The sequence below is a fragment of the Neltuma alba genome, unplaced genomic scaffold (genome assembly GCF_004799145.2).
Source record: "Neltuma alba isolate B1F8T4 unplaced genomic scaffold, ASM479914v2 tig00012261_pilon, whole genome shotgun sequence".
NCBI lineage: Eukaryota > Viridiplantae > Streptophyta > Magnoliopsida > Fabales > Fabaceae > Neltuma > Neltuma alba.
Window position 1 is genome coordinate 23,652 of NW_021636787.1, and position 13,347 is coordinate 36,998.

Sequence of the window (13,347 nt, forward strand, 5' to 3'; positions counted from 1 at the left end):
ATGAAAATAATAAATCCGTATATAGTGCAAAACTTTATATAAAAAAAATGTAATCAAAGTTTCCATCATGATAACTGGCTTGAAGGCCATGAGACATGAAGTAATTCAATCACATGGCCCCAAAAAAAAAGAAAAAGGAATAGTTTGCCATAAAACTTGAATACAGAGGATATGAGATTAATACATTGTAGTACCTTTATACCTGTTTAACCATGCTTGAAGTACAGCAAATAAGGTTTTACCACAAATTTCAAAAACACAAAATGTAAATGATTTACAAGACTACAGAAGCCCCAGACGGTCAATCATGTGTACCCAACATTACAACGTCATGTGATAACACAAGGCACATAAGAACAATGGTAAGGATGCGTGCCTATTCTATGTGTTCTTACCCTGCTTATATATATGCAACTTAACGAATTTATTCATTGGTTATATACTAGTTGATCTTTTGGACATTTCAAATACGAAATTGCTCCGAATTAGTACTACAATAACCCATCTAACAAGGATTTACTATCCAATTTACCGACCTCAGACTTGATTGACAGCATGCTCCTGTCCAGTTCAGAAGACTGGATCTCAAGCTCCTTCAAGCGATCTCTGGCGTCATCAATTCGTGTTCTGATAGTAGTAACCTCTTGTTCTCTCTGAGCCAAGACTTTCAAATCTGATTCCAGCTCTTTCCTCAGTGATTCAACTTCACGATCACAGTTAGCCTTCGCCATCTCCACCTCCTGGTGCTGATTGATGATTTCCATGTTTTCAGCAACTTCTTCAAGTATACTATGCAGCCAGGCTACTCGGAGTTGAGCAGACTCAACATCCTTAAGAATTGCCATTAATTCCTTCACTTTGGACTTCGTTAACTCCATTACTGAGGAGGACTGTAGCTCTTGAACCACATAGCATACACACTCCATGTAATAAGAGCGCATGGCAACTGATTCCAAATGACAGCTTTGTCCTATATCCCCATACTTGTCAAAGATTGATTGCAGGATTGGAGCATAACTTTCTTTCACATGATACCTTCCAACTGAAACACGGGATTCTGAAGCCACAGATGCAATCTCATCCTCGTCACTGTCTTCATTGCTAAAATCCATGGATCCGCCGTTTGAAACAGTGAGACCTCCTCTGTCATCAGCATAGGTGATTGGAAAAACTTTAGGAGAACCATTTTTTTCCTCTTCTTGATTTGTGTGTTTTGGGCTGCCAAGCTGCTTAGCAGGATCCTTTGGTAGGTCTTTGTGGTAGGCAGGCTGCCAAAGAAACGAAAATGCAAGAGACAAAGTTTAACTGTATGTCTCACAGAACAGAAAAAAAGGGGGGGGGGGGGGAGGGAGATTATGTTCTGTTGGAGAGGCATGAGATAGAAGATAGCCACTACCATGATTTCTTGGTCATGAATTTCTCTTGAAACTGGCTTCGGAGATGTGTTCTTATCACCCGTTATCTCAGCCCCATTCTTTTCAGAATAATGTGCTATTGGTGATGAAACATCAGAGAAATAGATTGCTCCAATTTTTGAGGCAGGAACACTGTCAATAACAGGTGGTTCTGGCTTCTTTCTCCTGACCATCTTATTGGCACCTGCAACTCGAATGGAGTACAATCAGCAACCAATAATCATCGTATGTCCATGCCCACTTGTATTGGTGAAGTTTTTAAATTCTAACAGTGATATACATGTAGGCATTATTTTGGGAGCTATTCAAACCGATTCGCAGATGGTCAAGATGAGATGAAGAGTACAATATTTTGTCAAGGAAGACAAAATATATCTGTGAAATGGCCAGATGAAATCTGGACGTCGAAGATGTTATTATATTTGAATGGAAGATTTTTGATAAAATCTAATGGCACCACAGTCTGTTTCATTCTCATTCCTATCCGTTCCTAGATAATTCCCATGCTATTTTCCGTAAAACCAAGGAGATTACTGTCAATTTTAAGTGGAAGCAATAATGATATTTAGTACTATAGTGGAATGAGGGGAAAAAAATTCCAGGCAATCCTTTGTGATAACTTTCTTTCTTTGAATCAGCAAATTTTATGATTAGAAAATTATTTCGACACGTGAAATTTTAAAAGAAAAGTAAAGCTCTGATAATTCTAAAAAGACAGGAAAGCAGGAAAAACCTGTCTCAGTTGTTGAAATTCCCCTGTAGCAATTGTCATTACATTCATGATAAGGATTAGATGCTTTAGGGCAAGACGAGTGCCTTCGTCTGTCTTCATTAGTCTTCTTGCCAAGCTCACCGTTGGCTACACTTTTGGGATAACCTAAAAAAGAAAAACCAAGGTTTTACATGTGTTGAGACATTGATGGCCATAAATGATCCCAAGAAAATTAAACTTAACCAAATGGGTAAAGTTTGAAGCATCAAAATATTCTCTTTAATTTCAATGATATTATCAAATATTTAATAAATCTGCAATGGCAAGTAACAAGGGAAGTCCCCAGGATTTTATAAATTAAAATGTGTCTGAGCATGCCAAAATTGCTGTTCAAATAGGGAAGCACCAACAAAAAAGGGAAAAAGACTCAGGGAATGAGACCATATACCCAAAATCTATGGCAAAGTTTCAGGGTAGGCCACCAGAAATGCAGAAGTGGGGTTTCACTTCACATAAAATTAAGTAGCACATAACAGAGCAAACATGGAGCAGAATTAACCTGATCTCTTTTGGTTTTTCTGTGGTTTGCCTTCCTTGATCTTTTTCAAGCAAGCCTCCGAACATTCATGGTAAGGATTTGATCCATATGCACAATTTGGGACAACTTTTCCGTTCTGAGCCATCTCTTTCTAAAGTACGCAGACAAATTAAAAAGAATTCAAGTTATATAACAGTCATGTGATAACAAGTCCTTTTAGAAAAGAAAAGGGAACACAAATAACAATCAAGGAATATACAAGTGAAGGAGATGGAATAGAAAAAAACTAAACGTCTTACTCTTGTTTGGAAAATTAATTAGGGAAATGAAAAGGAAGTGAAGGAAATAAAATTTATCTCTTATTTGAGGATGAACCTAAGGGAGCCCCTCCCCCCCCCCCCCCAATCTCACCCCATCAAATTTTAAAACTTTCAAGCCAGGAAAACTGTTCCCTTCCCATCCTTCTCCCATCTCATTTTTTTCTCATCCAGACACTCTGAATTTTTGCCGGCAAAACAAGATGAATTTATTCAAAGTACTCCAGAAGAGAATCAATATTGCCATTCAGAAGATATATCAGGGAGAGGGGGGAAAACAGAATTTCGTCTCTTCATTTCATATAGGAATTAAAACCAATGAAAATGATTAAACCAATGGACCTTAAAACCTCGCAATTTAACTGGCAACGTGTACCAATCAAATTACATGATATAAAGTTAAATCGCCACTCCTGACCAAAACTTCTTTGAAAAAAGATCAAAGAAGAAAGACTCGATTTGATCAATACACTGGTTCTGGTACAGATGCAACAAACCAAATAGCTCCGCTTATCAATTTCGGAGCACGTTAGATTCATCTTGGGCGCTAGTTCACCGCTAAAAAACGAAAAACATAAAACAACACCACGGGAGATAGATTCAACCAAACAAATAATGCCCAGGAAGAGGAAGTACGAATCCATAAAACTGAAATCCCGGGAGGGGGACGGGGGGCGGGGGAGATGAGTCCGTAAGCTACCTACCGCTCCCAAGAGACTCCAAAACAAAACGATTTGCTCAGATTTGCCAGGGAATTTAGCAATGTGCGAGAAGTAAACGTAGTTGTGCGTGCCTCCGCTTTCTGACCATGCCGGTAAGTTTTGAGGAGTCTCCTCTTTGACTAATAACGCTAAAATATGAATTGGACCGGACAAAGTAAGGAACTTCTGAATGCCGTTGAATTTTATGCCGGAAATGTCAATATTTTAGGGTGGGTTTCTAGAATCGGGAAAGAGCCTCGCCCAAGCAAGCTGGCTTTCCTTTTCTCATTGCCACCCCTTTTCTACGTGTCTGACGCAATTGCCGCTGGTTCCTTCATTGAAGTCCGCATTTAATTATTCTCGGATCCAGTTAACAGCGTTTAATTTAATGCGCCAATAATTACGTGTGTAGGGTACTCATCCCATTTCAATTCAATTAAGTGTGAGTTAGTTAGATATTATTATTAGGGCTAAATGAAGAATATTTTTCGTTGGCAAAAAAAATCTTAAAAAAATAAATACTGAATTTTAAAATTCTAAATTAATATTGGTTACTATAATCGTAAAAAAATGACTATACCCAAAAAGTAAATGATAGCATATTTTTGTAGTAATTTCTGATTTAAAATTTTGAAATTCAATAATTATTTTTTCAAGATTTTCCCCCAAAAAAGAATATTTTTTAGAGTTTATACTTTGTTTTTTTTTAAAAACTTTGAAACCGTCTTTACCTAAACAATTAGAGAGAAGTCTCCTACTAAAAATTTTATATAAATTTGTAACAAATTATGTTATTCATAAGTTATAAATAGGATAACCTCCTTTTTTAGATCTTAAATATACAGTAAAAATGTATTTAGATGCTAATGAACATACAAATTTTTGTAAAATATCCTTGACGATTTTTATTAAAACATATCATCCTCATGATTGCATAATTATTTATTTATTTTTAATAAGTCTTTCGGTCCTTAAGCAGCCTTTTTCAGTTTTAATTACTGAAAGTCAAGTCAAATGATTCAATAAAAAACAGAATTCTGTCTACGCCTTTTTTCATTTGTAAAATTGAAATCCCATACTTTACTCCGTCATCTGTATCAATAGATATTAGTTAACAAGTTGTGAAAATAGTAAAATGAAAAATGTATGAATTTACTTTATTGATATAATTTGATGTATTGCTGCAGTTTATTATATATATATATATATATATATATATTGATGTATTCATAGCATATGCTTTATTTTATAATGATTTTATTATTTGCATCAACCAGGTTTAAACGCGCTGGAATACTTTATATGTTTTTAACTTCTCAAATACTAGCAACCATTGGCAACATAAAATTATAATACTGTTAACCATATTTTGAAAGGACATTATAATACGGTATTTCCGGTTGTCATTACAAGCTTTAAATAACTGATTTATATTTAAGAGCTTATTTGATTTTTATTTTAGTCATAAATATAAGAACCCAATTCACTTTGCCTCTCATATTTATCTTTTTTTTTTCAAAATAATCCTTCTAATAATAGTAGTTCTAGCCAATAAATTTGATTAGTAATACTATTTTAGGAAAGATAACACCTATTTATTACAAATAACTAACTTAACTTATTTCTTTAATCTATTCAAATTAATCAACTAACTCTTATATTTAGGAGTGGAGGTGGCATTAATTTCCAACACTCTTTCCAGGTCACATGAAAGGTGTACACATAGTCACGTATGGACAATATATATAGAAGAAAAATGTTATAATATTCTTAAAAATATTATTCTTTTCATGTGTTAAATTTTACTAACTGAATCACCTGAAGTCTTCGAGAGAGAAAAGATCCTGTAAATTTTAAATTTATCGACTCTTTTGTAAGTAGTTATAAAAGTCAAAAAATACAAGATATCCTTATTTTTCTGCCGTCTCCTTAACATGATTATGAATTAAATTCTCTCATTGGTTAGGAAGGTATAACTTAGTTTAAAAAAAAAAGCAACTTGTTAAAAAAGATAAATATATAAAAGATAAGTTGTATATATTTTTATTTAAAAAATAAATAACAACAGGACGTGATATCTTAAAATTGACTCATTTATTTTCAAATATAAAACTATTTAATACTGAATCCAACAACACTTGAATTTAATTGAGTTAGATAATCACTCATCTAATCCTACTTATAGACTAAAAAGAGAAGATATTTTTTGGTCCAATTTATAGGGTATTAAGAAAATTTTTTTATATAGATATACAATTTTACTATTTATTTACTCCCTCCGTTCCTTATTATAAGAGACATTTGATGCTTATAGCATGTTCCTATATATAAGAGACACTTACAAGTTGTCTCTACTTTTTTGTGTTGATTTACTATTTTACCCATATTTATTATCTCCAACTCACACTCTCTCTCCCTCCCACTTCTCTTTCTTTTAATAATTTAATTGTTTTCTCTCATGCTCTCTCTCCTTATTAATGAGGGCATTTTTGGAAAAAAAATTATACTTTTTACACATTAATTATTCTTAACTAATTTTAACTGTTTTTTTGATCAACGTATTTCGGTTATTTGTCTCTTATAATAAGGAACGGAGGGAGTATTATTGTATTGATTTTGTTTACATGAGATACAATGTATATTGAATACAAATAAAGTTAAAAAATTATTGAATTTTAAATTAGAGTTAATAAAATTTAAAAAAATTTTATATGTATAAAATATATTAAAAGTTATTTATAAATAAGACTGAATATATTCAAAAGAATATTCAGAATCGAACTCCTCTCAAATTAGATGCAGAGCGATTTGCATGGGAAACTGAGTAACGTGGCCCGGAGAAAGACGAGAGGAAGGAGGGGGGTTGTTGGGGATATACAGATGCCAACAAACGCGGGGCGACTGGATCATTTAAATGGGGTGTGAATGCAAATGCTTCAAATTCTAACATTTGGTCTCCTTTGACTTCGAACACCCTTCCGTCACTTCACTTTGCAACCTTTCACAGAAAATACGGAAATATGGGAATTCTAGATTCCATTTTATAGCAGTACAAATTCACTTTTCTACAAAATCCGTACCTACCCCAATAATGGTAGTTTATGAAGAAGCATTGCGTCGGTTTGGCCAAAAAAAAAGAAAAGAAAAGAAGAAGCATTGCGTTTATAGAATAATCCTTTTCTAAAAACCAAAACATTACATAATTGTGAGTAAGCGAGATCGTGAGATTCAAGGGAAACATGTGTACTACCCCTTCCGGTTTAAAATATAAACTAAATTTTATCTATTTATATTTATTTAAAAACTAGTTAAAGTTAGTTTAAAATAATAAATATGTAAGGCATATAGTTTTATTTTCAAATATACTCTTATTAACGAAGAGAACAAGTAAGATGATGCAATAAATAAATAAATAAGGAGAGAAAATATATGGGGTAAAATTAAAAAAAACTCATTAAATACTTAAATAAAAGTGAATATTATCTTATAAAAAAACAAACATCTCAAACAAAATTTAGCTTATATTTTAAACGGAAAAGAATATTTATTTCTTGTAAATAACGTAATTTGTTTTTAATTTTTATGTTTTACAACGATGAAGCTAATCCAAAAGTGCTCAATTTTGCTTCGAGAATCTATATATGGCTAGTGGTTGAACATGAAAGATTCAGGTTAATTAAAAAGGTGGAGCTCATGTATGGACATAAGATAATTACCTAAATTATAATTAAAGGAGTAATTTTGTTCCTACGAGAATGATCAAGTGAGATTTGAGTTGACTCTTTTTTTTTTTTTTAACCAAAGTTTTTGCCAGAGATTGAGATGACGATTGAGTTAATAATAATTATTACCTTCGGTCTTTAATATAATATTTTATTTGATTTTTATTTTGATCCTAAATATAAGATCTCAATCTACTTTGTCTTTTATATTTAAGCATTTTTTTTCCAAGATAGTCCTTCTAATAATAGTAATTCTAGCCACTAGCCTAATATACTTGATTAACACAGATATTTTAAGAAAGATAACACTTATTTATTACAAATAACTAACTTAATTTTTTTAAATTAGTCAATTAACTTTTATAATTAGAACCGGAGGTAGTATTATTATTTGGTAAAGTACTAATCAAAGGAATGACATCCTATGACATCATTTGATGAGTTGCGTTTATGGATCCACCAAAGACGTAATTGAGCAGAAAGATAACGGTTGATTTAAGTTGTCTGATATGGGCTGAGGGCTTTGACAGGGTTCAATGTTAAGATTACATATAATATCCTTTTCATAAAATCTAATTAAATGGGTTTTTATTGTCATAGTTTATTTGCTAAGTTATAAATAATTAATTTAAATTTTGGATTATAGTAGATAACCTTCTTAATTTAAAAAAAAAACCGTTATTATTTCATTAATAAAATATAATATGACAAATGATTTATATAATTGAAGTGTACGTAAAAAGACATTTACACATAAAAGTTGTTTGCAACCATAAAAACATTTAGAGAGCATATGATGAATGATGTAATATACTTCATCCATCGTCAGTGAAATAACAGCCTAATCAACGTATATATGTTTGGACAAATCTGAAACTTTAAGGAATTTTTTATTTATCAAGGTTTATAGATAATGGAGTGCTCAAATTTGAAGAAAATTGCATCACAAAGCCTAATTATCTGTCTCCTTTCTCAATGCGATTCGAATACGTGACCAGTGGGAGAACCGGTTAATCCTATTTTGTATCTTATTTTTTTCTTTCCTTATTCTTGTTTTTTGTTTTCTTTTTTTATGGGCAGGAGAAGACAGGGAGAGAGGGTTATTTAGACATTTAGCGGATGTTTGGATAATTCTAGATAATTCAAAAAAAATTTTAAAAAGTACTTTTATATAAGTCAAAATAAAATTTTTCTCATATCTTTTAAAATCATGATTCGATTTTTATCCAAATGTTTTTTTAGACTGAAACGAGGTGGATAAGACTTTGAGCGCCATCTTGGGCCACGGCCATGGGTCATGGGTCATACAATATGCACCTGACCGTCACCAACCGATGGATCTTCCATTTCGCCTTCTTCCTCCGTATTCCTTACCCTTCCTTGAAACCAGCCAATTAAACTACTATCACCACCGATATTAATTATAAGAACTAGTTGACTAATTTAAAAAAATTAAAAAATAAGTTAAGTTAGTTATAATAAATAGGTATTGTCTTTTCTAAAATATCCTTACTAATCAAGTGTATTGGCTAGAACTATTATTATTAAAAAGACTTTCTTGTGAAAAAATGTATAAATATAAGAGATAAAGTGGATTGGGATCTTATATTGAGGATCAAAATAAAAATCAAATGAGATCTTATATCAAGAACCTAGTAGTATTTCACTGCAACGCTCTCTCTCATGCACCATCTCTGCACTTCACCTACTACGTAACGGCCACTTCTCAATTTATTCACAAATAGGAAACAGGAATTATAGTGTTTTTCATTTGTTTGCATCTTCTATTCTTCTTCATTATCCAAGATGGTATTTCCCAATGATATTTTTATCCATAGATATATAAGCAACTCATTTTGCCATCTGATCTGACAAGCTGTTGACTGGGATCTGGTTTCTTCTTGGCTTTCATCAATCACATTGCAGGTGACATGAATAGCAGCACGCAAAATCTATCCGAGATACTGATGCCCCTTGTGCGTTTTAATGGCTGGGACTACTGTGTTCCGTGTAAATTAACCAAAGACGGAAAGTTGGCCAGAATTCATTCAATTGAACCCACAGCTCTTGCCATTGTCATAAGCTTCATTACTACTGTATCCTTCCTGGACATTGCCTAATACTGCCACGTGTGATTCAGGAATCTTTGTTGGATGGGATGCTCTTGTGCTGGTGCGACTGAAAATAGCCAAAGTGGTGGAGACAAACTTCTCCCTGTTTCTTCAGCTGCTCCATGCAGAGATACCATAACTCTTCATTCCAGAACAAAGTCCTGTGCTTTGCTTTCCCGACTTCCCACTTTCATATCCTTAGATTCTGGGTATAAATTCATTTTCCATGCCCTACTATTCCAGCCATTGTAATTTCCAGACCCAGTAACTCGCCAATTGAACTTCTATATGAACAGGATTCATGCAGAGACAATATCATCCAACCAATACCAATGGCTGAACTACACCAAGAAAAGATTAGATTAAAAAACTTTGGAGATAAGCTCCTTTTGTTAACCATCGTCTTCTGGTATGAGCAAGAGGGACTTCACATTATCGGCTAATGTTATCAGTATTGATTTTGCAAGAAACAGTTGCGACCCAGGTTTTGATTCCGGTGTCAGGTGGGCTCAATAAGCTGTTTGCAAGAAAGCAAGTACCTGATGAAGTTGCTTTAATTGTATAATCTCAAGTTAGTGTTATTTAAACTGTATAGTTTTAATTGGGACGGGTGCCAGAAGATCGACAGCTGATCGATTTGATCGCAGCAATCTGCAACGCGGATGTGAGCTTCGACATTGACGTGAATTCAATTAGTCATGCTCGACCAAAAATTAATGCACTTCTCGGGGATGAGAAGGGCGTGAATAAAATAGCATTAGGGATTTCAAGTCTTCCATCAAATGTTCAATGCAATTCTCCTGTTAACTTCACGCAGCAATTCAAGTACAGCAGCCCACGGAACAGAATGAAAAGCGACGCCTTTTTTGAAGATAGTCAAGCTTCCTCTTTACTGGACAAAAGCCAGCATGGGGAGCCTCTGGAGAAGAAGAAGAAGCCAGCTTCGAATAACCTTCTGGCAGAGCGGAAGAAAAAGCCCTGTGAAAGTTTGTACGAACTTCGGGCTTGGATTCCTAAAATTACTAGTCCACACAAGGAAGCGATTACTGGGGATGCGATTGAGTTCGTGAAGGATTTGTAGAAGAAAGGGAAGGAGCCGCAAGATAAGCTGGAGAAACAATCAGATGAGATGAATGAAGAGCAACCACCGGATAATGTCACTTGTGGGGTTGAAGTGGGAGGAGAAGATGATGAAATGAAGACCCAAAACGGGTTTCCGGTGGGTAAATCAGGGAATGACTATATCTGGAAGCCAAGACAGGAATTTGATGCTCCAAACGATAAGCAGACACAAAAGATAGGAGTACGTAATATCATCATATACATGATGAAAAAAATCCATCTTTTGCAGTTTTGAATGGAGTGAATGAATAAATGGAATAATTGATGCAGGCAAAGTGGAAGTGGCAGTGACGGAAGGGAATGAGTTGTGTGAGCACAGACGTGGTGGGTTTGTGAAACTGACGGAGGCGATCCACTCTCTGGGCCCCCAAGTCATCCGTGCCGACGTCTTCACCACCCACGACGGCCTTGTCTCTCACGCTTTCACAGTGCAGGTAACCATTGTGTTTGTGTGTGGGATAGAATGAATCATCTTTTTTTTTTTTTTTTTAAAAAAAAAGAGAATACCCTCATTCTCTCGAAACTTATTTTTATATTTATTTTTTAATATTTTATTGAGATAGACTACCTCTGTTAAGTTTTATAAATGGGACTGGAGGGAGTATTTATTATGGCAGAAAAATGAGAATGGAATGGGTGGAGGTGAAAAGGTAAGAGAGATAGCGGCGGAAGCTATGAGGAGAAGCGCGGCATCAGAAAATGGGATGGCAAGGGCGTCGATGTTATCATCAATCCACGTCGTCTAACTTCTATTTCTTTTGTTTCTTCCGCAAATTATATAGAAAATAATGTACTACTTCTGATTTTAATTATAAGACTTCATTTGTGTACTCTTATTTCTTTTGTTCTCTTTCACAAATTATATAGAAAATAATGTACTACTTCTAATTTTAATTATAAGACCTCGTTTGTATATAAATGAAGTCTTATAATTAGAACCGGAGATGATACTTAATTAAGTGCTGAATTCCCATGGAATGCTGAATTATTTAACCAAAATGATTTAGAAGTGATTTCATATCATCCTCCATCTATCCCTATATCCATGCCTCCTGCCACATTCCTATTTGTCTTGCTAATGAAGTTCAAGTCTGTTCGTTGTGTAAGCATTGCTAGCTAACCAATTCATGTGAGAGCTGTACTCTTTGCGTAAAACCTTGTGAATACTCTCTTTGGTCTTCTTTATAAGACGTCCGGATATGATTTTTTTTCAAATGTTTTTCAAACTCGGCTCTTTAGCTTCTCAAATAAACGGTTTGATCAATGAGGGTAAAATTACGTTGAAAACCCTGTTAATTTTTAGATAGATTTGATAAGTTTTAAACTTTTCCTTATTTCTAATGAAAATGCTAGAAATGACTTAAAAAAAAGGATGGGAATTATGATAATCTAATAACCTAAAATAATTTTTAAAATGAATTAATATCAATGTGGGATGGTAAACAATTCAACTAGTACACTACTGTCAAAAAAAAAAAATGATCGCAACCTAAATTTTAGTATGAAAATTCCTATTTTATAACCCATGATGCAACTGACTTTCGATTTTGTCAAATATTGTAAAAAATGGACATCAGAATCAACCATGTTGGCCCAAAAAAAAAAAGTTCAACCATGTGGTTAATCATAGTTTTTTTTTTCTAGCTAAAGATTATTTTTCATCATTTAACTTTATATAAGGTTTTATTTTGATCCTTCAACTTTAAAAAGTAAATTTTTAGTCCTTCAACCTTACAACCGTTAACAAAAAATAATAATATTAAACTTTTAAATGTCGATAAAAATTACTAAATGCGATAATACTAAGTTTATTTTCAAAAAAAAACCATGACTATTACAAAAATCATCATTTAAGATTGATAATTTTAGGATTAAAAGACTAAAAATATAATTTTTAAAATTAAAGACCAAATTGAAACCTTACATAAAATTAAATGACCAAATGTATACTTTAGTTTTTTTTTTTTTTGGCCTTTTTACTAGGGAGAGCAGGTTGCAGATTCAGTTGATGCCGTCTTGGGGTCATGCAATATGCTCTTCCATCGGTGCCCCGTCATCGATCTTTTGTGAGCAAACTCTCTCATACAATACAGCCCCTGCACTTTACCTACCGCAGTAACGGCCACTTCCGGTTTATCTACAAACAAATAGAAGAGATCTTTTATTTGTTTGCTTCTTCTTCTTCTTCCACACTGTAAAGCTAAAATCCTGTATGTACTAAGCAGCTTCGTCTCCGTCTCATTTTGTTACCTGGTCTAACAAACTCTTGACTGGTACTCGTATTTAGTTTCTTGTCAGCCTCATTGTTTGCTTTGATTAATCACATTGCAGGTGACATGAACACCGTCACGCAAAACGTATCCGAGAAACTGAGGCTTCTTGTAGGTTTGAATGGCTGGGACTGCTGTGTTCACTGGAAATTAAGCAAAGACCGAAGGTTGGCCAGAATTCATCAATTAAACCCACGTTTTTATCCTTCTCATTCTTTCTTAGGCTTTATATATTCCTATATGCATTTTCTTGACCTTGTCCAATATTGTGACGTCGTGTGATTCAGGTCTCTTTTCTGGACTGGATGCTCTTGTGCTGGGGCTGCCAGTGGCCAAAATGGTGGAGACAAACTTCTTTTCCCTGCTTCTTCAGTTGCTCCGTGCAGGGATACCGTGTTTCATCACCCCAGAACTGAGTCCTGTGCTTTGCTTTCTCAAC

General features: G+C 34.0%; 1 protein-coding gene across 4 annotated transcripts; it reads right to left on the reverse strand.

The window, feature by feature from the left end:
- Positions 1–403: 403 nt before the first annotated feature.
- LOC114725686 (uncharacterized) lies at positions 404–3,854 on the reverse strand. 4 transcript variants are annotated; one of them, XM_028912220.1, is made up of 5 exons: positions 3,687–3,854; positions 2,687–2,816; positions 2,149–2,292; positions 1,397–1,599; positions 404–1,268 (listed from the first exon to the last, which is right to left on the reverse strand). In XM_028912220.1, the coding sequence occupies exons 2-5, from the start codon at positions 2,808–2,810 to the stop codon at positions 492–494; spliced, it is 1,248 nt and encodes a 415-aa protein (XP_028768053.1). In that variant the 5' UTR covers positions 2,811–2,816; positions 3,687–3,854; the 3' UTR covers positions 404–491. The 4 variants fall into 4 exon arrangements, with proteins under 4 accessions (XP_028768053.1, XP_028768049.1, XP_028768052.1 ...); XM_028912216.1 differs by having other exon boundaries at positions 1,394–1,599; XM_028912219.1 differs by having other exon boundaries at positions 1,394–1,599; positions 3,683–3,845.
- Between the last annotated feature and the right edge of the window lie 9,493 nt (positions 3,855–13,347).

What these genes read in the sequence shown, in the direction of transcription:
- LOC114725686 (XM_028912216.1), bottom strand. Translation starts at nt 2,810, where the DNA reads ATGGCTCAGAACGGAAAAGTTGTCCCAAATTGTGCATATGGATCAAAT. An exon ending in GAAAAACCAAAAGAGATCAG is followed by an intron (nt 2,293 to 2,686) that starts GTTAATTCTGCT and finishes TTTCTTTTTTAG; the next exon opens with GTTATCCCAAAAGTGTAGCC. An exon ending in ATGACCAAGAAATCATGGTA is followed by an intron (nt 1,269 to 1,393) that starts GTGGCTATCTTC and finishes TTTCTTTGGCAG; the next exon opens with CCTGCCTACCACAAAGACCT.